The 22,793-nt window shown below is 36.9% G+C and overlaps 1 protein-coding gene across 3 annotated transcripts in view; it reads left to right on the forward strand.

Moving 5' to 3' along the window:
• FNBP1L (formin binding protein 1 like) overlaps nt 1-22,793 on the forward strand; it is a 98,835-nt gene that overhangs the window by 30,813 nt on the left and 45,229 nt on the right. For all 3 annotated transcript variants that reach the window (XM_032867158.1, XM_032867159.1, XM_032867160.1), the window contains exon 2: nt 8,980-9,095. In XM_032867158.1, the coding sequence (XP_032723049.1) occupies nt 8,980-9,095 (116 nt within the window). The remainder of the gene's footprint in view (nt 1-8,979; nt 9,096-22,793) is intronic.

Consider the following 22,793-nt stretch of genomic DNA (forward strand, 5'->3'; position numbering starts at 1 on the left):
TACATTGTTTTGTAAATTTGTGAAAGTTGCCATTTTGTGATGTTTATTGTATTTTTTTTTTTAAAGATTTTATTTATTTATTTGACAGAGATTACAAGCAGGCAGAGAGGCAGTCAGAGAGAGGAGGAAGAAGGCTCCCCGCTGACCAGAGAGCCCGATGGCAGGGCTGGATCCCAGGACCTTGGGATCATGACCCGAGCTGAAGGCAGAGGCTTTAACCCACTGAGCCACCCAGGCATCCCTATTGCTGTATTTATAAAAATATATTTGTAGCCTATATTTTAATTTAAAAAAAAACATTTTAGAGAGAGAGAGGGAGAGCTTGCACATGCAGGGAAGAGGGGCAAAGGGTGAAAGAGAGGAAGAAGAATTTCAAGCAGGCAATGCATGGAGTGAGATGTGGGCCTTGATTTCACCACCTTTAAGCAACTGAGCTACCCCGGTGCCCCCCATAGTCTATATTTTAAATGCTTTAGTTTCACTGATTTTTTTTTTTCAGCCTATTTTTTTTTAAGGCGTTATAAATAGTGAACACTTAAGAATACTGGTATTAAAACAAATGTTTCTATTGTAAATGAAGTAAATGCCAAAATAATATTGGTATTGGTATTAAAATTAGTATTTTAGTATTAAATAAATTTTGAAAATGTTTTCCTAGTAGAAACTACATATTCGTTATCATTTGGAGGGGCACCTGGGTGGCTCAGTTGATAAACCAGCTGCCTTTGGCTCAGGTCATGATCCCAGAGTCCCAGGATCAAGTCCCACATTGGGCTTCCAACTCCATGGGGAGTCTGCTTCTCCCTCTGACCTTCTCCCCTCTCCTGTTCTCTCTTACTTGCTCTCTCTGAAATAAATAAATAAAATCTTAAAAAAAAAAAAAAGTTAAACTACATATTCATTACATACATTCTTTTGCATGTTGGGTATATTTTGCAATAAAAAGGAAAATATATAATTGAAAAAAATGTACTGCATAAGCTGTACCTTAGAGATTTGGGTATTCAGAGAAAAGAGGAATTTTTTGTATTGGTTATTTTATTTCTTTTTTTGTTGTTGTTTTGTTTTTTAAAGATTTTATTTACTATTTATTTGACAGAGATCACAAGTAGGCAGAGAGAGAGGAAGGGAAGCAGGCTCCCTGCTGAGCAGAGAGCCCTATGTGGGGTTCGATCCCAGAACCCTGTGATCATGACCTGAGCCAAAGGCAGAGGCTTTAACCCACTGAGCCACCCAGGCACCCCTGGTTACTTTATTTCTTATTTCTCGGTGGGTTTTTTTTTTTTTTTTGTGATCTCTACCCCGTGTGAGGCTCAAACTCAGACCCTAAATCAAGAGTCACATGCTTTTCTGAATTTGGTTATTTTAGAAGTATATAGGTTAGGGATTTTAAAATTTTGTCACTTTTTTTTTTTTTTAAGATTTTATTTCACAGACAGAGATCACAAGTAGGCAGAGGCAGGCAGAGAGAGAGAGAGGGAAGCAGGCTCCCTGCCGAGCAGAGAGCCCGCTTCGGGGCTCCATCCCAGGACCCTGGGATCATGACCTGAGCCGAAGGCAGAGGCTTTAACCCACTGAGCCACCTAGGCGTCCCATAAAATTTTGTCACTTTTCTGAAAATATTTTGTATCAAGTTGGTTTTATGTGCTCTTTAGAAATTTGTAGCTTATAATGATGTACTGTATGGTGACTAACATAATATGAAAAAATTGTAACTTAAACCCTTCAATTGTGACTTACCAAAGAATCCTATCATTTGCTTCCTTTGTGCACATAGTGAATTATTCAGAAATTAACCAGATGTTTTTCTTTCTGATGGCCACTTTTAATTTTTTAAATTTTAATTCTGGTATAATTAACATATAGTGGTATATTATTTTCAGGTATACAGTATAGTGATTCAGCAGTTCCGTACATTACTCAGTGCTCATCATGATAAGCTCATTATCAGGGAGCTTCAACTATTTCACCCATTCCCTTCACCTACCAAACCCCGTGGTAACCATCAGTTTTCTATATTAAAGAGTCCGTTTTTTTGTTGTCTCTTATTTGTTCGTTTTGTTCCTTAAATTCCATTTATGAGTGAAATCATTTGTCTTTTATTGACCTATTTCATTGAGCATTTTACCCTTTAGATCCATCCATGTTGTTACAGATGGCAAAATTTTAAATCTTTTTTAAGACTGAATAATCCATTTGTGTGTGTGTGTATACACACCACAACAGTTTATCCATTTATCAGGGGACAGTGGGGCTGCTTCCATAATTTGGCTATTGCAAATAATGCTGCAGTAAACATAAGGGTGCATATATCTTTTCAAATTAATATTTTTGTACTCTTTGGGTAAATACCCAAGGTGGAGTTACTGGATTATATAGTAATTCTATTTTTAATTTTTTGAGGAATCTCCACATAGTTTTCCATAGTGGCTGTACTGGTTTGCGTTCCCACCAGCCGTGCACGAGGATTCCTTTTCCTTCACGTCCTCACCAACACTTGTTTTTCTTGTGTTTTGATTTTAGTAATTTAGGTAGGTGTGAGGTAATACCTCATTTGTGGCTTTGATTTGCATTTCCCTGGTGATGAGTGCCATTGAGCATCTTTTCATGTGTCTGTTTGCCATCTGGATGTCTTCTTTGGAGAAATGTCTGTTCATGTCTTCTGCCTATTTTTAATTAGATTATTTTTGGTGTTATTTTAAGTTCTTTTTTTATTTTGGATACTCTTTGTCAGATACATCATTTGCATATATCTTCTCCAATTCAGTAGGTTGCCTTTTAGTTTCCTTGATTGTTTCCTTCACTATGCAAAAGATTTTTATTTGATATAGTCCCAATAGTATATTTTTAATTTTGTTTCCCTTGCCTCAGAAGATATATCTAGAAAGAAGTTGCTGTGGCCAGTGTCAGAAATTTTTGCCTGTGCTCTCTTCAAGGATTTTTGTGGTTTTAGGTCTCACATTTAGGCCTTTAATCCATTTTGAGTTTATATTTGTGTATGGTTTAAGTAAGTGGTCCAGTTTCATTCTTTTGCATGTAGCTGACCAGTTTTTCCAACACCCATTTGTTGAAGAGACTGTCTTCTTTCCTGTTGCATATTCTTGCCACCTCCTAAAGATTAATTGACCATATAATTGTGGGTATATTTCTGGGCTTTCTGTTCTGTTGATCTGTGGGTCTGTTTTATGCCAGTACCATACTGATTACTACAGCTTTGTAATATAACTTGAAGTCTGAAATTGTGATACTTTCATTTTTTCTTTTTCAAAATTGCTTTGGCTATTCAGGGTCTTTTGTGGTTCCATACAAATTTTAGAATTATTTGTTAAAGTTACATGAAAAAAAGCTGTTCGTATTTTGATAGGGATTACATTAAATCTGTAGATTGCTTTGGGTGGGGTAGTATGGACATTTTAACATTATTAAATGCATTATTATAAAGCATGGACTATCTTTCCATTTGCTCTCTGCTCATCAGGGAGCCTGCTTCCTCCTCTCTCTGCCTGCCTCTCTGCCTACTTGTGATCTCTGTCTGTCAAGTAAATAAATAAAATATTAAAAAAAAAAAAACAACAAAGAAGCCAGAGTGATCTGTTTAAGGATCTGAGTCCTGTCAGGCTCATGCTCAAGAACCTCCAATGTGTTTTCATCTCAGTCAGTGTTAAAGCCCATGTCCTTATGGTGGAAGGTAGAGCTTGTGCAATTCTGACCCCATACATTTCCCATTTTAACTTCTACTTTTCCCTATTTTAATTCATCTGTAGCTTGCTTATTCAACTTCTTACTCTTCTAAAATACATCAAGCATTTGTAGGCTCAGGGTCTTAAACATTTTAACAACTAAACCTGAAATTGCACTCATTCTTCAGGTAGGCAGAAGCACTAAAGTTGTGGATAGTGTGTCCAAAGTAATAAGCAGGAGGGCAGAATAAAAGCACATAAGTGTTCATGGCAAAAATAGAGTTGGAGAATGAGGAATTATCTTCTGATTGTGTCTTTTAGTCAGGTAGGAAGCAAGGTTATTGGCTGAAAGAGAAATGGATAGGAAGTGGTGTAAATTTAAACTGAAAGGGTATAAGATAGTTGGCTGGGATAATGGGATGGTGAATGGGTTCAGGCTAAGTAGTATTTAAGCCTTTTGAGTTAGTAAGCACACATTTTCAAAGGATGACCAGTCAGTGTGGTTGTTTGGTTGGTTCCTCTGCCTTGTCTGTCTGTCCTTCCTTCCCATCCCACCTTTTTCCAGCAGCACGAGGAATGATTGGTAAAGAGTTAAGTATAAAACCACTGTTGAAATTTGGCAAAGCAAGAGAGGCCAAAGACACTTGAAGCTATTTGGATGGGGTGATTACAGTGACAGCTTATGGAATCCCAGCTGTGTCAAGATGGAAATGCAGACAGGAGGGGGATGGGCAGTAGAAATTGTCAGAATCAGTGGATTGAAGTCTCTGGGGGGTCAAAAATTACTGGCCCTAGGACCCCTGGCTGTCTCAGTCAGTAGAACATGTGATTCTTGATTTCTGGGTAGTGAGTTCAAGCCCCATGTTGGGTGTAGAGATTACTAAAAAAAAAAAAAAAAAAAAAAAAACAACCAACCAAAAGTTATTGGCTTTGGAGTACTAGAGTTTGTGAGTTGGCAGAGAGGATTGACCATCTGAGAATTAAAGTCTTGGAATTTATTGGAGGAGGAGATGTTTATATTTATTGCTAATAACAATGGGGATGACCGTTGGAATGAATTGCTGAGAAAGAGTGGAAGAGGAAGTAGTAGGAAGAGAAGTAAGAAGTAAAATAATGTGCACTAGGTATTGGAAGGATTATCTGTAGAGATTTTGAAGTTATTGAAAGCTTAATTTAAAATTTAGTTGAAAATTAAAAGGTAATAGGTAAGTTTTCCAAATACACAAGTTTGCATCCATTTTTTAAAGAACAGGGGCACCTGGGTGGCTCAGTCAGTTAAGTGGCTAACTCTTGATTTCGGCTCAGGTCATGATCTTGGGGTCCTGGGATTGAGCACTGCATCAGGCTCCTTGCTCGGTGGGGAGTCTGAGGATTTTCTTTCTCCCCCTTCCCTTTCCCACCCATTTGCTCTCTCTCACTCAAATAAATCTTAAAAAAAAAAAAAAAAAAAAAAAAACAACCCACCCATTAAAACCACAAGGAAACAAATGAAATAATTAAGTTATTTTAAAATTAAAATATTCCTGTTTACTTTGGGGGGTAGATGTTGTCTCTGAATTACAAATTGATTTTTTAGTTCCACGAGGCTTAAAAAATGTTTCTAGTTTCATATGAATCCAAGAATGAGAAAAGTCAGTTGTGTTAGATCTTAAGAATGTTTTTGGTAGTACTTTGGTATTCAGAAGTGCTGGAGAAACTTTGGCAGAAAGTCAGAGCTATAGAGTAAGCCTGAACTAGGACAACAAAGTCATTATTCTGCTTTTTAGTGAAGAAAGTTTTTTTTTAAATAGTCATGACCCTTGGCGCTTTACCAAAAGTATTTTATTGGGACTTCATTTGGATGCAAGGCTGTGTCAAAGTAATTACAAAAACAAGGATTGAATATAAAATAGTGACTTCTGAAAAAAATTATAACACTTTGTGATGCATACTAATTTTTAATTAAATTGCATTAAAGCTATAATTTTATAGATAAAAGTAAGGCGACTGAGTAAATTTAGTATATATTATTTCATTACTATACAGTAGAACCTTGGAGCAACATATAATTCGTTTGATTTATGCTAAATAGTGTGGACATTTAGTTGGGTGATGCCAACTTTAATTTAGGGTGTTTTCCTTGTGTTCCCAAATGAATAATGTAAAATAACTTTAAACATTTTACGGAATTAAAAAAACAGTACTTGAAGGAAACAAAGTAATAGTTTTCTTGAATTTAAATATGAGATAGCATTTAATTAGGGCACACCACTGAGGGGAGAGAGCACATTTCACAGAAGCTGTGTAAGGATGAAGGTGTAGAAAAGGAAGTGAGGGTTGGTTAATGAAGGCAAAGAGGTGGAAGAAGTTGTACTCTGTTAGTAATCTAGAGTAAATCCATAGAAATAAGAGTAATGCTAAAGGTAGAGAGAATGGGGGGAATAAAGATAAATTGCCTCTTTTGATAAAAGGGCAATTTGATAAGTTTATTTATTTATAATCCATAGGTGGTTTCAGAATACTGGTTAATTTCTTTAGTTTGTTTTGAGCATTTCCAGACATTTCCCACTATATAGTCCAAGGTATTTGCTGGCATGGACTGGGGAGAAATGTGTTCTCAGGCTTTGAAACTGAAGGGATTAGAGGGTGTTACCAATGATCCCATGAGGCTTTATGATTGATTCCTTTTTTTTTTTTTTTTTTTTTAAGATTTTATTTATTTATTTATTTGTCAGGGAGAGAGAGAGAGTCTGAGCTTTAGCTTCAGACTTTTCCTTTCTGGGGGAAAGTTCTTTGTTGAGAGTTTTTCAGTTTGAAAGGGAATTTAATTTATAATAGGAAATCTTAATAATATTCCAGTTAAATTCACTGGGCAGTGCATTTTCTTGCTGTTTTCAAGTCTACTTTGGAAGCCAAGTGATAATGAAAAAGTTTCGTGAAAGAATAGAATTGGAGTAGTAATACCGAACTGTGGTAGCCAGATGAATTCTATCTGTGCTATTTAGGTAGAATTTACCTTTATAAGTAGAATTTTAAAATGATTTAAGGTAGGGAAAGGGATAAAAAGCAAAAAGACTTGGAGATGATTTATTTGTAAATAATGAATCCTGTTAAACCATAGGTGATTTAGAAAAAGAACAACAGTTAGAGATAATAGAAAAGGATGATTTTTGAACATTTATCAACATTATAGACTTTCGATATGGGAGAGGGAGAAAGCACCAAGTTATTAGTCAATCTGGAGATTATTCTTGAAGGATAGGAAATGATGGTTTCTTAGGCAGCAGGTAGAAAGGAGTATCTTGAGGATTGAAAGAGTTCTGCAGGACAGTGATATTTTGTGATGTATTAGTTTCATGTTTACTGCATTGTAGAACACTTAATAACATCATCATAACCCTATTGAGGTGTGTGATGGGACTCCCATTTTAAGATGGACAAAGTTTAGAGAACCGTGGCGACTTGCCCACATCTGGTAAATGCAGAGCCCAGAATCTGAACCTCAGTATATTTGATTTTATTTAGCTTCATTGGGTACCTGCTACAGTGCCAGGCCTCTAGTGCTTTTGGAGTTCAGAGTTGAATGATACATGGTTTCTGCCCTCAACAGAGTATGGCAAGTAAATAAGATAGTAATTTTTAAACTTCTGCACAGCGAAGGAGACAACCAACAAAACTAAAATGCAACCTACTGAATGGGAAAAGATATTTGTAAATGACCTATCCCATAAACGGTTAGTATACAAAATATATGAAGAACTTACAAATCCCAGTGCCCTGGAAATGAATAATCCAATGAAAAATGGGCAGAAGATGTGAATAGATCTTTTCCAAAGAAGAACTACAGATGGTTAACAGACACATGAAGAGATGCTTAAAATCAGTGATCATCAGGGAAATGCAAATCAAAACTATGGTTATCCCCTCACATCTGTCAGAATGGCTAAAATCAACAACACAAGAAGCAATAGGTGTTGGCGAGCATGTGGCAAAAAGGGAACCCAGAACCCTCTTGTAGTGTTTGTGGGGATTTAAACTGGTGAAGCCACTGTGGAAAACAGTATGGAGGTTCCTCAAAAAGTTAAAAATAGAGCTATCCTATGATCCAGCAATTACACCCAAAGAATACAAAAATACTAATTCAGAAGGATACATGAAACCTGATGTTTATAGCAGCATTATCTACAGTGGCCAAGTTATGGAAACAGCCCAAGTGTCCGTTGATAAATGGGTAAAGAAGATATGTGTGTGTTTGTGTGTGTGTGTTTGTGTGTGTGTGTGTGTGTGTACACACATACACATAAAAGCCATAAAAACCGAAATCTTGCCATTTGCAGCAACATGGATGGAGATAGTATTCTAAGTGAAACAAGTCAGTCAGAGAAGGATAGATACCATATAATTTCACTCATGTAGAATTTAAGAAACAAAACAAGCAAAGGTGAAAAAGGAGGCGGGGGGAGAGAAAGGCAAACCTAGAAACTGGACCCTTAACTGTAGAGAACAAAATGATGGTTACTGGAAGTGAGGTGAGTCGGGGGTGGGTGGAATAGGTGATATGGGGATTTAGGAGCACATTTGTGATGAGCATTGAGTGATGTATGGAAGTGCTGAGTTATTGTATATCTGAAACTAGTAAGTACACTGTGTGTTAATTATTTGGAATTTAAATAAGAACTTAAGGAAAAGATCGTAACCTTGGGAGTCTTGGAGATATACCCAGACATACCCAGTCTGAGAATTTTGGACCATTTTCTGGAAGCCATAGTGCCTGAACTAAATCTCAAAGGCGGAGTAAGAAACAGTAAATTGTAAAAAGGTGACCAGGGGAGGGTGTTGCATCCAGGGGAAACCACGTATGTAAAAGCGTTTAGACGTAAAGTTGTGTGAATTATGCTAAGAAGTTTAGCATTTATAACCTATTTCTCTGTAGATCTAAGATAATGAGGTGCGGGCGCCTGGGTGGCTCAGTGGGTTAAAGCCTCTGCCTTCCGCTCAGGTCATGATCCCAGGGTCCTGGGATCCAGTCCCACATTGGGCTCTCTGCTCAGCGGGGAGCCTGCTTCCCCAACCCTCTCTGCCTGCCTCTCTGACTACTTGTGATCTCTCTCTGTCAAATAAATAAATAAAATCTTTTAAAAATAAAATAAAATAAAATAAAATAAAATAAAATAAAATAATGAGGTGGGTAGAGACCAGAAGAGCCTAGGTTTTTTTCCTTTTAGACCTCATTGCTTTTCTGAATAAATATCAGAAGCTGATTAAAATATTTGTAGATACAATTTTAGACTTTTCAGTGTGTTTTCACCTTCTTTTCTAGGATCAGTTCGACAGCTTAGACAAGCATACACAATGGGGAATTGACTTCCTGGAAAGATATGCCAAATTCGTTAAAGAGAGGATAGAAATTGAACAGAACTACGCGAAACAGTTGAGGTAAGTTAAAGATTTTTCAGTTTTCAGAAATGAAATTACATCTTTAAAGTAGTTGAGTATTAAATAAATGTAAATTCTGTGGGGTTTTTTGGGTCAGAATTTGATTGAATTAGGTAACTGATTTTTTTTTAATCATCAATTTAATTGAATGATTGCTAGTACCATAAGGTATATTGGCTAGCTAGATCATGAATAGACATCATTCCAGAAACGTTTTAAAATCCTAAAATCAGGAAGCAAAATGCTAGGAAAAAGAAGTACCTGAGTAATACAATTTTTCCCTGTAACTTTTTGCTTTAGTAATCTTTCAGAAGCATTGAAGATTTCTTCAGTTTCTCAGATCTTCAGAGTTTCTATACCTTGGAAATCAAGTGTGTTGAGCTCCGTTTCTAACAAAAATTAGATATATATTACTGATGAAAGTGATGTCGGAGAAGGTGTTAGAAGGTAATAATTTTAAAGGGAAAATTTTAGCCTTAAAGCAGATGGAATTTATCTTAAGATTTTGTTCAAGTGGAAAATCATCGTTAGACTACAATTTGACAGTTTTTGCTAGAACTTAATAAAAATGATGGTTGAGGGGCAGAGGGAGAGAGAATCTCAAGCTGACTCTGCACAGAGTGCGGAGCCCAACACAGGACTCGCTCTCACAACCCTGAGATCAGGGCCTGAACCGAAATGAAGAGTTGTCCCTTAACCAGTTGTGCCACCGAAGTGCCCCAAGTTTCCAAGTTTTTCAGTGGAAGTGAGAAGAAATAGAGACAATGCCGTGATGGCGGTATGAAGTGGCAATAAAGGAAAAGTTTAATATATTATAAAAAAGAATGAAAACAGTATTTCCAATATCAAAAAGTACCTTGTCAGTAAGGGAATGATGAAAAATACTATGAAATATGCGGTTTAAACAAATTGTGTGTAGCAGGATAAACTTAAAAGGCTATTCAGTCCATCAGTGTGAAAAGCAAGTTTCGTAGAACTGAATGTACAGCAAGATCTCCTTGTTCGCTCGTTTGTTTATACAGTAATATATAAAAATTGTATGTATTGTGAAGAGATTTAGAATATACCCCACGTTGTTTTACAGTGGTTATCCCTGGGGAATGGGAGTGGGAGGTGGTGGTAAGGGAAGGAACTTAAATCACTTAGTACTTAGACTTTTGAATTACTGAAGGCTTTTCAATGATTATATATTATTTTTATATTTAAAACACTTGTTCTTAAGCTAAGAAGATATAGTCAAAATTCTGTCACAAATGCTTAAATAAAAATTGGTAATTTATAAAGTAAACTTCAGCAGTCTGGAATCTCTGGATTCAAGGGTTTCAGGGACGGCCAAGGTTGAACTAGAGTAATAGGACTAATTGCAGATTTCTTTGGCTTTCTGTTTTGTGACTGAATATGATAATGATAATAACCATTATAATTTTCACATGTCAAAATTGATTTGAACACCACTTCATTGAAGCAAGGGTGGCTAGAACCCACAATTACATGATACGGAAAATAAAATTTTATAGTGAGAAAGTAGACTTTATTATGTATAGATGTGTAGATCAGTGATTTGCATCTTTCTTCTGTCCCAATATACTAAAGAAATTTGGCACATTTCCATTTTAACAGTGGCTCTCCAGGGTAGTGATTTTCAATAAAGGCAGGATTATTGGAAGGTGCTGAGGAATTCCAGTAAAGAAGAATTGGGAGGAGTCACATGTAACTTGAGACCACTACTCCCTTCCCTCTTTCTACATTGAGATTTGCTCCTTTGGCTGAATACTTAGTAAATGATTGAATTATCAGCTGCTCTTTATAGTATCTGTTTGTCCAAAGGGAAGAAGTTTGCCTTGTTTATTTCTTCTTCTTTAATGGGAAAAATTCTTTTGGTTAACTCCCTCCTGTTTGGTTCTACAGAAGATAGTATCTTTCATAGTGCAGCAGCCTTTTTTTCCTCCTAAATAACTATATTCAGACTGTTGTACATTTACATTTTAGATATGTTGTAAGATTAAAATTTGTCAGTCTTTAGTACCTTCAGTTTATTTTCTTTTTCCCTTTTGTCTTTTTTGATGGTTCTGGTTTACCTTTATTTTGATTTCTGGTATTGATTGATTTTGGTAGTGGTTTGAGGATAGGAATAAATAGAAAATAAAGCATCTATCCACTCATGGAGACAGAGATAATCAAACCATTCATTTTAATTGATGATATATGATGAATTTGGATTGCTTGTAAGATGCTTTTTGGTTTGCAGGGCATAAAAACTGAAGTTGGTCATTCTTTTAATAAACTTACACTATTTGTATGGCAGAGATTAAAATTTGTTTAGTAAAAGAAGCTGACATGATAGGTATGTATCATTTTATATTATTTATTTATTTTTTAAGATTTATTTTTTTGAGAGAGTGAGTGAGTAGGAGGGTATGAGCATGGGGACAGGGGCACACTGAGCGTGAAGCCTGATGCAAGGCTTGATCCCAGGACCCTGAGATCATGACCTGAGCTGAAACCAAGAGTTGGATGCTTAACTGGCTGTGCCAACCAGGTTCTCCATTTTATTTTTTTCTAGTAAAGATTAAAATTACAATATTAAGTTCCATCATAGAGATTGCTCTATGAAATTATATTCCCCTACTTCCACCCCAGACCATTCCATTTTGGTTCAAATGGGGCAGTGTGGTATACCAGAAGAGAAATAGATTGGATGACAGAACTTAAAGCTACTTTTATTTTAACTAGAACAGAAATCTCTAAATTCCTTTTGATCTTATGTTCTGTACCAGTGCCAAGCCTGGCCAGCATAAGCTGGTACTTTGAGAGCTGGGTGATTATAATTGGAACGAATAAATAGTTAAATGGTCTGTATTTCAGTTTAGTTTAGAAATTAGGTTCTCTGGGGGCACCTGGGTAGCTCAGTTGGTTAAGCAGCTGCCTTCAGCTCAGGTCATGATCCCAGGGTTCTGGGATTGAGCCCCATGTTGGGCTCCCTGCTCCATAGAGAGTCTGCTTCTCCCTCCCCCTCTACTGCTCTGCCTGCTTGTGTGTTCTCTCTCTCTGTCAAATAAATAAATAAAATATTTAAAAAAAAAGAAATTAGGATCTCTGGTCATATGCTGAACCTTGTACAAAGTGCTTTCTGTCCATTATAGAGTTTTTGTCATGTACATCATTGTGATAGGTTGTTCTATAAGAGCTGTCCCAAGTATTTGGGGTAGGCTTAGATACTAAATAATCCAAATAAAACTGGTTTTTATTTTCTATTTAGTCTTTACTTTCTCATGCCTCTTTATCAGAATTTTCTATTTCTTTTTTTTTTTTTTTAAGATTTTATTTATTTATTTATTTGACAGACAGAGATCACAAGCAGGCAGAGAGGTAGGCAGAGAGAGAGAGAGAGATAGGGGAAGCAGGCTCACGGCCAAGCAGAGAGCCCGATGTGGGGCTCGATCCCAGGACCCTGGGATCATGACCTGAACCAAAGGCAGAGGCTTTAACTCACTGAGCCACTCAGGCGCCCCCAGAATTTTCTATTTCTTTCTCACTTTGTTTAGTCTCTCAAGAACCCAGAGAGCTCATCTTAGTACTTATTTGGTGAAAGTGGAGATTACTCTATCTTTAAAAAAAAAAAAAAAAAAAAAGATTTTATTTATTTATTTGAGAGAGAGCACATGTGAGAGAGCACAAGTAGTGGGGGGAGTGGCAGGCAGAGGAAGAAGCAGCAGCATGCGCCCCACCGAACACTGAGCCCCACATGGGGCTCCATCCCAGGACCCTGGGATCATGACCCGAGCCGAATGCACACACTTAACCCATAGAGCCACCCTGGTGCCCTGAGATTACTTTAATTATTATTATTATTATTTTTTTAATTTATTTGACACAGAGAGAGAGATCACAAGTAGGCAGAGAGGCAGTCAGAGGGAGAGGGGGAAGCAGGCTCCCTACTGAGCAGAGAGCCCAATGCGGGGTTCGATCCCAGGACCCTGAGTCCATGACCTGAGCTGAAGGCAGAGGCTTAACCCACTGTGAGCCACCCAGGCGTCCCTACTTTATTATTTTTGATTTATTTATTTTAGAAAGAACATGTGGGGGGGGTGCATGGGGAGGTATGGATGGAGAGAGACTCTCAAGTAGATTCCCCGCTGAGCACCGAGCCCTTGTGGGGCTTAGTCTCATGACTCTGGGATCATGACCTTCGTCAAAACCAAGAATCCACCCTTATCGACTGAGCCACCCGGGTGCACCTAAAGTGGAAGTTACTTTTATTCTTTGGTTAGCTGTTGTTTAACTCTATACTGATTTGGTCACTTCTGAGATTTTTATCAACTGCTTAATGTAGTAAACCCTAACCGTGCCGTTTGGATAGAGGCAGGAAAAACTATTCCCCATATTTTGGGGTTTAGATGAACTTTCTTCATAGAATTAGATCCTGTGGAAATTCTTTCATTTCTATTGATCTCCAGTAATCACTGCGCTTTCCTGAATACATATATCTTAGTGTCTGTATTGGATGATTTATTGGCTAAATAATTGTGCTTCTTAATTCTAAAATATCATCACCTACTTATTAAATGTAAACCTCCCAGGGCTCCTGGGTGACTCGGTTAAGTGTCTACCTTTGACTCAGGTCATGATCCTGGGGTCCTGGGATCCAGTCAAGCCTCAGACTCCCGACTCAGCAGGGACCTTGATTCTCCTGCTCCCTCCTGCCAGTCCTCTTTCACTCTCTCAAATAAGTAAATGCGGTATTTAAAAAAATAAATGTAAACTTTGCAAAGAAAAGAGATTTTTGTTTGTTCTTTGTACTGCTCCTAGAGCAGTGCCTGGCACAGAGCAAGCACTTTTTTCTGTATTTACTGAACACTTATGTAGCGTTTAATGTGTCAGCGCTGTTCTAGTGCTTTTATGTATACTAATATTTTTTGTTTTCATAAAAACCCAGTGAGATGTCAGTATTATTTTAAAGCTTAGGAAACTTGAGTTACAGAGAGGTGAAGAAAGTTAGCTGGATTCAGACTAGCTGCTAAGTCTGGCCTCTTGATAGTACATCATGCTGCTTCAGCAGAGGGAGAACAAATAATTCTCTGTTGAGGATTTTTTTTTCCCTATCACCAGTGCCTAGTACCACTGACACATCTTTGGATCTTGAGTATTTTACTAGAGAGTATAATAAATTATTTAAAAACTATATAACATAGTCTTTACAACTAACACATCTACTTATAATATTACGGGTAACAGAAATTTGATTAAAATGTAAGTTAAATTATGCACTTCATAAATTTAGGTCTAGTTGTATGTTTTCCATAAAGATAAGAATAGGTTGGGAAAAAAAGGTTAACACCTTAGAAGTCCTTCTTCCTTTTAAGAGAATTTTTTTTCATTAAGGAAAAAAAAACCTTTCAAGAAGCCCTGTTTATTTTCATTTCCTTCTTGAGATGTTAAGAATACTTTTGAGGGCTCCTGGGTGGCTCAGTCAGTTAAGGGTCCTGGTATTGAGCCCCTCATCTGCTGGGCTCCCTGTTTACCAGGGAGGCTGCTTCTCCCTCTCTCTTCCTGCCCCTCTCCCTGATTGTGCTTTTCTCTCTTGCTCTCTCTTTCTCTCATAAATAGAAATCTTTAAAGAAAAGAATACTTCTGGGTGTTTTTTAAATTTCATGCAAAAAGTGTTTTTTTAATTACCAGAATTTAAGATAAATAATACTTTTTACTTTTATTGTTCCCATAACCTGTTATAAATTGGTGTGAGGGAGAGCATAATGTTACTTTAGTTCTCTCTGAGACTTGCCTTTAATATTTTCCTTAACTCTCAGCTCTTTTCTCCTGATGACTTAGAGAGCAAACACCATGACAGCTGGAGAGCCTTTTCTTTAATGTCACGTTACTATATTTTCTTGATATGTTTGGATTGGACTTCATGTAGTTATCATTAGCATATTTTAGCTTTTTGATAATTTGTTTTTTGATCATTGGCATTCTTCTCCTATCCTTCGTACTTTTTGTGAGCCATAGAGCTCTATTTATATCTCATTTCATGCTTTTATACCTAAAATGCTGCTGCCTGCCCCCAGCCCTCCTAAGTTAATTATCATAACAAATTACTAACCTCTATTTTTAATGACTGGATTGTTTGAGGGTCCGTTTCAGTTTATATATGCTTCTGTCTTTTTTTAATCTTCACAAGAGTTTGATGATATTTGTTACCATTTGAAGCAGAACCTAACAAGTAAAACACAAAGCTCTTAGGAAAGAAAGTTCAAGTCAGTCATATTAAATATTTTAATAGTAAACTTTCCAGTGAAAAGAATTTGAAGACCTCATTATTGTTCAAACAACTACAAAAATAACTTGATTATTAATGGTGTTGGTTGTGTAGATCCCTTCATTAATCTCTCAGCTCTTTGATAATGCCTTGAGTAGTTTAATTTCCAAATTACTTTTTGTACCATTTGAATTATGTAGCAGTGATTAAAATGAGGTAAAATGTTTGTTATCCTGTATGTATAAAATATAGGTAAACCAGACAGATATACTTCCTTATTTGAATCTGGACTTTGAAGATGTCATATAGTTGTCATTTAAGAATCTAATTTTTTTTTTTTAAAGATTTTATTTATTTGTTAGAGAGAGAGAGCGCGAGCATAGGCAGACAGAGCGGCAGGCCAGAGGCAGAGGGAGAAGCAGGCTCCCTGCCGAGCAAGGAGCCTGATGTGGGACTCGATCCCAGGACACTGGGATCATGACCCGAGCCAAAGGCAGCCGCCTAACCAACTGAGCCACCCAGGCATCCCAAGAATCTAATATTTAGAAGGGAAACAGCAGTTACCATCTTAAGTCATTTTAAGTGTACATTTGAGGTGCCGTAACTATATTCATACCACTAGGCAACCAATCTCCAGAACTTACTCATCTTAAAAAAACTAAAATTGTATTCCTGTTAAAAACTCCCCATTTTCTCCTTCTCCCACCACTTGTAGTTCTACTTTATGTTTCTGTGAATTTGACTACTCCAGGTACCTTGTAAGTAAAATAGAGTATTTCTTTTTTTGCAGCTGGCTAGTTTCACTTAGCATAATTTAAGGCTTATACATGTTGGAACATGTTTAGAATTTCCTTCCTTTTTAAGGCTAAATATTATTCTATTGTATGCATGTACCACATTTTGTTTATCTGTTAATGGACATTTGGGTCCACCTTTTGGCTGTTAAGAATAGTGATGCTATGAATGTGTGTATACAAATACTTGTTTGAGTTCCTGCTCTCACTTCTTTTGAGTGTATACCTAGAATAGGAATTGCTCGATCATATAGTAAATCTGTGTTTAATTTTTTGAAGAACCATCATACTCTTTTCCTCAGTGGCTGTGAACTGTTTTACATTCCCAATAGCAGTGCCCAAGGTTCCAATTTCTTCACCTTTTGCCAACACTTGTAATTTTTGTGTTTTTGTTTTGTTTTTTAAGTGGTCTCCTCACCTAGCATCAAGACCAGTGTGGGACTTGAACTCACGACCCAGGAGATCAAAATCAGAGCTGCTGAAGTCTAGCGTCAAGTGCTTAACCAACTAAGCCTCCCTGGCTCCCTTTGTTTGTTTGTTTTTGATAACAGCCCTCTTAATGGTTGTAAGAGAGCTCATTGTGGTTCTGAGTTGCATTTCTGTAATGATTAGTGATACTGAGTATGTTTTCATATGTTTGAGGGCCATTTGTGTATCTTTGAAGAAACTTAACTCAAGTTCTTTTTCCAGTTTTTAAATCAAATTTCTTGGTTTTATTGTGACCAAATTTTAGGTGTTTGAATATATTTTCTAGATTTTAACCCCTTACCAGATACATGGGTTGTAAATTCTTTGTCCCATTCCCATTGGTTTATTATCTCTTCATTCGTTGATTGTGACCTTGGATGCACAAGTTTTACATTTTGATGTCTACTTCACTTTTTCTTTCATTGCATGTGCTTTTGGTGTCATATCCAAGAAATCATTGCCAAATCCAGTGTCATGAAACTTTCCCCCATCTTAAGAGTTTTGTTGTGTCATCTCTTTATGTTTAGGTCTTTGATCTACTTTGAGTTAGTCTTTGTATGTGGTGGAAGGTAAGGTTATACAACTTTATTCTTCTGTACATGGGTATCTTTTCTGTTTAATTTTACACTATATGAGAAAAGATTCGTGGCTGTAAGTGATAGAAAACCCAGTTTGAATGACAAGTATAATGAGAAATTTATTGACAAGAGAAATTTGTTGATTTATTTGTTGATATCTTTTATTTTACTTTTTAATTGAAGTCCTGGGGTGCAGCTAGGTCACAGGGGAAAAAAGAGTCAGTACCTGAACACATCCAGAGCCCATTGTTTTTTCTTTTCTAAATAAATAAAATTTTTTTGGGTTGGGGAATGCATCTGTTGGTGGGTTGCCTTCTCTTCTTTGGGTGCAGACTGGATTTCTCTGTATAGTAGGAAATGCAGTCACCAACAGGTTAAGTTTTATGTCCTAGATACTAAACTCTTACTGGCCTCAAAGCTGTATCAGGTCCCTGTGGAGGCCAAGAAAAACAAGGCTGTACCACACCTTGAGTCTAGCCCTGACATAAGTACAGCCATCTTGGCAAAGCAAAAGCTGGCACCTTGTACCCCCTCTCCACCCACTCCCCACCCCTTGGTAGTATGTGTGACATTCCTCAGCCACCCCTGGTGCCCTAAAAGAAAAACAAATAGTTGCAGAGATCACAATCCTGCAAGATAGGAGTCTCCCTCGGTTTACAAATGTCCTAGTGATTTACAACAAAGAAGCTATCTTCTCAATAGCCCAGTTTCAAGAGACAAATAACTCAGTTCCTTAAGCCCTAATGTTGCCCTCCCCACCATAAAACTGAAGGAGGCTGAGGCGGAAGGAAATAAAGTTAAATTTCTTCTAAACCTAAATCTCACTAACAAGGACACTTGATGGGAGAAATGTGAAACTTTATCTCTAAACCTCCAAGATACTGTCACCAGTCATTCCCAAGCATATGACCCACTGATATACATCTAAAGGGTCTCACGAGAAGATTTTTATTACTGGTAATGAATAACCTTTTCCCCAGACAATAGCTAGCCCCTCATGGTCCTGGAGACCTCGCTTCCAAAATTCCTTAGAGACTTATATCATCCATAACCCCCTTTGTCCTCACCCACCGCTTAGTCTACCCCTACTCTGCCTTTTAAAAACCCTGACTGTAATCTGGCTTGGGGTCCAGGTCCCTACTCTGCTGCGTCGGGTATACTTGGGCCCAAACTTAAGCATGTCACCTCAGGGTCCAAGTCCCTACTCCGCTGAGTTGGGTATACTTGGGCCTAAGCTTAAGCTTGCTGAATAAACCCTCATGTGATTGCATCGGTGCTTGGCTCCTTGGTGGTCTCTCAGATGCGAAAACTCGGGCATAACAGTCCCAAGACATAAAAAATCCAGGAAGAAAACTCTTTCTTCCAGTGAGATTTGGTTTTCTGTCTCTGGATCACTTAAATTTCGATCCACAAATACGGCCACTTGTATTAATCTGGCAACTCCTGAGGATGTTAACAGATGTGGGGAAGGGGCAGTTAAGACAGGGATGCTGATCAGTCTCAGGTCTCTAATACTACCATTCTGCCAGGAGAAATAGTATGATTTGTATCCCATGTTATAAATATGATATTGACTGCCTGTTAAATAGGCATTAGAACTCAGCTTCTCACATGTTGAAATTGATTGAAAATGTATAGATGTGATTTTTAGCCTTTAAAAATCTCTGAGATACCCTATACTACATCATTTAACTGTAATATGTGGTTTTAATAAATGTGAATTAAAGTTTTGAGAAATTGAGATATTTTGTAATTTTCCCTAAAACCAAAAAAATAAATAAAAACATGACAAACTAGAATGGATAAAAAATATTAAAATCAACAATTTAAATTTGGATTAATTCCATATATATATATATATATATATATATATATATATATATATATGGAATACTGTGATTTTTGGAGATGCCCATTAAATTTAGAAGCTTTCTCTGACCACTGAAGGAACAATGAACAATGTTAATTCCTCTGTATTCAGAGTACATGATCCTAAGGTAGTTAGAAAACATGGGTGAAACACACATATATCAAAACAACGTACCAGTGTGTCTATGACTTTTTATTTTATTTTATTTGGGGGGGGGCAGGAAAGCAAGGTTTATTGACTATAAGCTCAAAGCTCCTGAAGAGGGAAGGGAGCTGGGAGGGTTGACCTGTAACATTTATTTTAATTTCTCTGGTATATATTGGATATGTACAAAACTTTGTGTTTTAATTAACTCCTAATTTATAGCACCCTACTCAAAAGCATATAAATTGCTTACATATAAACTGCTATCATAATTGGTTCCTTGGAGAATCTCTGGACATGTTAGAAAGGAGAAAGTTCTGAAAAAGAATAATCTAGGGGAACTGACAGTAGGGCAGGTTTCTTGAGAATGATGAATTGCCTAGCAGATCTTTAGTTTAGAAGTAACCTGAATGCTTTGCACTTACATGTTTAAGACAAGCCACTCTGAGATTTATTTGACCTAATAAGCATATTATGTTGAAAATGCAATGCAGGGATTTGTGGGAGCTATTAGCCATTCACACTTGTTATGAATCTTTGCTCACTTTAGACTGTTTTCGTAGAGAGTCCAAAGATGAGCAGCTGCTTTGAGGGGATACATTCTTTTTGTGTATCTTTATCACTAATTTTTTTTTAAAAGTTACAAAAATAGTATATGATCATTATAACATATTTAAATATAAGTCCCTTCCCAGTCCTTCTTCCTGGAAGTGAGTACAATTAATAATTTGTTGTGTCTTCTTCCAAAACATATGTTTTCTTAGAAATAAAAGTTTTGATTTGGTGGAATATAAGCAAAACATTTTGGACCACACTTCAGTTTTTCTAGTCAGGGTTACCTTGGATGGAGTCAAGTGGCCTCTATATGGCTTCTGTGGCCTCTGAGTACTAGGGGTTTGGGAAGATTTGCCTATAGATGGGTGACTTTTAAATTAAGAGTGGCAAGAGTGATTTAAAAAAAAAATTGCTTAGGACTAACCTGCATGCGCAAAAAGGTAAAAGTAATATTTTTTTCTTCTTCCTCTTCCCTCTTGTATATATGTGCTTTTCCTCCCTGAGGCTAGAGTTTAAATTAATAGTTCTTATGTTATGTTTAAGCTGTGTTATGACTTTTGTGGTTAACCTCTGGTAGTTATAATTCTAAGATTCAGCAACCCAACCCAGATCGGTTTAAGTAAACGAAGGAATTGATTGGTTTAATGTGACTGAAAAGGTCAGGGATCTGGGTACTCAGGAAAAGTGTTAAGAATTCTTTTTTCCTTGTTTTGCTTTCCTCTCTGTTGGTTTAATTCCCAGGTAGTCTGTTTCCACATGGTGGATCTACAGTTATGTCTTCTCAGGTTAGCTTCAGCAGGAAGAGAACCTGTCTTCCCAAGAAGTACAACAGAAATTTTAAGATTGAGTTTTGTTAGGTTGGAATAATGGGGCCGGATCAAATAAAAATTTCTGGACCATAGCATGTGGCCAGCTGCACTGTAACTACATAGACATGACATTGGGAGAGCTCTAGTTTTGGATCTGCTTAGGCAGTACTGGAATAAGAAATCCCAAATCCCAGGAGTTTTACACAACAAAAGTTTACTTGCTTGTGCAGTGTCAGCTATAACTCTCTAGGGAAGCCCATGTGGTAACTCAGAAATCTAGACTATTTCCATTTTCCATCTCAGCATGAAGCTTCCACAGTTGTTTCAGCAGGGAATAGGAGAGTCCATAGGGTTATGCATGAGCTCTCAGTGCTTTAGTCTGGCAGTTACACAGAACTTATAGCCCACTTTACAGAGTTAGCCACGTGGTCCTGCCTAACTGCAAGGGGGCTGGGAAATGTACAAAATAACATGTTTTTTTGATGAGCAGAAATGTGCCTGCCATAAGCTGTTAAAAAAATAAAGCTGGTGAGTGATGCAAAACAACTGATGTCCACATAGCCTAGGATTCTAAACAGTGCTTAAAATGTTGATATGTAAAAACAGGTTCAGAGTTTGAAACTCCTTGCTCTTTGAAATGTTCTTTGCCCAAGTTTGGCCTGTTTTCATTTACAGTAATTCATGGATTTATGGTTGAAAAGTCACAAACTTTTCTTTCCTTCTTTCTTTCTTTTTTTTGGGGGGGGGAATGACTGACTTTATAATTTTTAGATTACAACACATTTATAGGTTGGAGACTGTAGTTATCATAATCAGGGTGCTCATAAGTTAGTTACCTTGTAATTCCATTGACATTTTTGGTACCAGTGTTTTTACATCTCTTTGATGAATTGACTATTTCTTCTTAAAACTTAAAAGAAAAAAAATCATCTTCAGTGATATGCTTTCTTGGGTTTTCTGAGTTATCTCTCTTAAGAGTTGAAAAACTTTTTTTTATAAAGTGCCAGATAATAATTTTGGCTTTCTGTGCTATATGTTACAACCATTCAGTTTTGCTGCTGTTGTAGTGCAAAAGCAGTCGCAGACAATACATAGTTGAATGAGTGTGGTGTGTTCCAGTAAAGTTTTATTTGTAAAAACAGGTAGCTGGGTGGGCCATAATTTGTTTACCTCTGATCTGCCTGACTGCTCATCCTTATCCCTCTTGTTGAGCAGTTTGTCCTTCCCTCTTAAATGTTTATTTCTAGATTATTTTTAGCTACCTTCTCATTTTGTACATTTTGGGTGGACCCATTTTCATTCATTATTGTTTTAACTATCTTAGGTGTTGAAACAGATTTGATGTGGGGTTTGGTGTGTCCCCTGCTTTTTTTTTTTTTTTTTTTTTTTTTTTTAGGGAGGGGACGAGGCAAAGGAAGAGGGAGAAAATCTTAATCAAGCTCCATGCTTAGCGTGGAGCTGACCCAGGGCTGATCTCACAATTCTGAGATCATGATCTGAGCCAAATGAAGAATTGGACTCTGTACTGATGGAGCCACCCAGGCACCCCTCATGTTGTCCTTTATTAGCTATCTGACCATGTCTGAGTCGCATAGAACAGGGCTAATAATACCTGCCTGTAGGTTTGCTCTAAGTATAAGATTATGGAATACTTAGCATAGAGATTGATGAATAATATATGGTGACAAATGGTAGTTCTTGTTTTTGTTATTGTCCTGTAATGTGTTAACTCTCACATATGTATCTGGATCCCAGAAGTTTCTTCAGTGTTCCAGTTTTTACTACATTTCTCTGTTGGACATTTTAATTCAGCTCTTCTGTAGTATTAAGAAGCATTCCTTTTCATAACATAACAATAAGTTTGGAAACGGGATTCTAGAGCTTAGTGATGTCAGTGGCCTTGTGAATTTCTTGATCTTGGTTGCAAGATGTAATAGCTTCAGTCATCCTATCCTCACATGTCTGTTTCCAGAATAGTAGCAAAGTGTGAAAAAGGGAAGTCTTCTGAAGTAATTTTTTCCTTTTTATTATAAAAAGAATTAAAAAGTTAGGAACTAGAATCTCTAGGACTTGAACACCTTAAAGTGGGAGAGACTTGATATGTAGGGTGATTGCTAGATTTTTGGCTGAAATGTCTACGTTGATAGTAGTACTGTTAATGTAAGAAAAGAATAAGGTTTATAAAGAAGATAAATTCCATTTTAGACTTGTTTTGATGTACCTG

This window comes from Lontra canadensis, unplaced genomic scaffold (genome assembly GCF_010015895.1).
Source record: "Lontra canadensis isolate GAN:19392208 unplaced genomic scaffold, GSC_riverotter_1.0 scaffold33, whole genome shotgun sequence".
Taxonomy (NCBI): Eukaryota; Metazoa; Chordata; class Mammalia; order Carnivora; family Mustelidae; genus Lontra; species Lontra canadensis.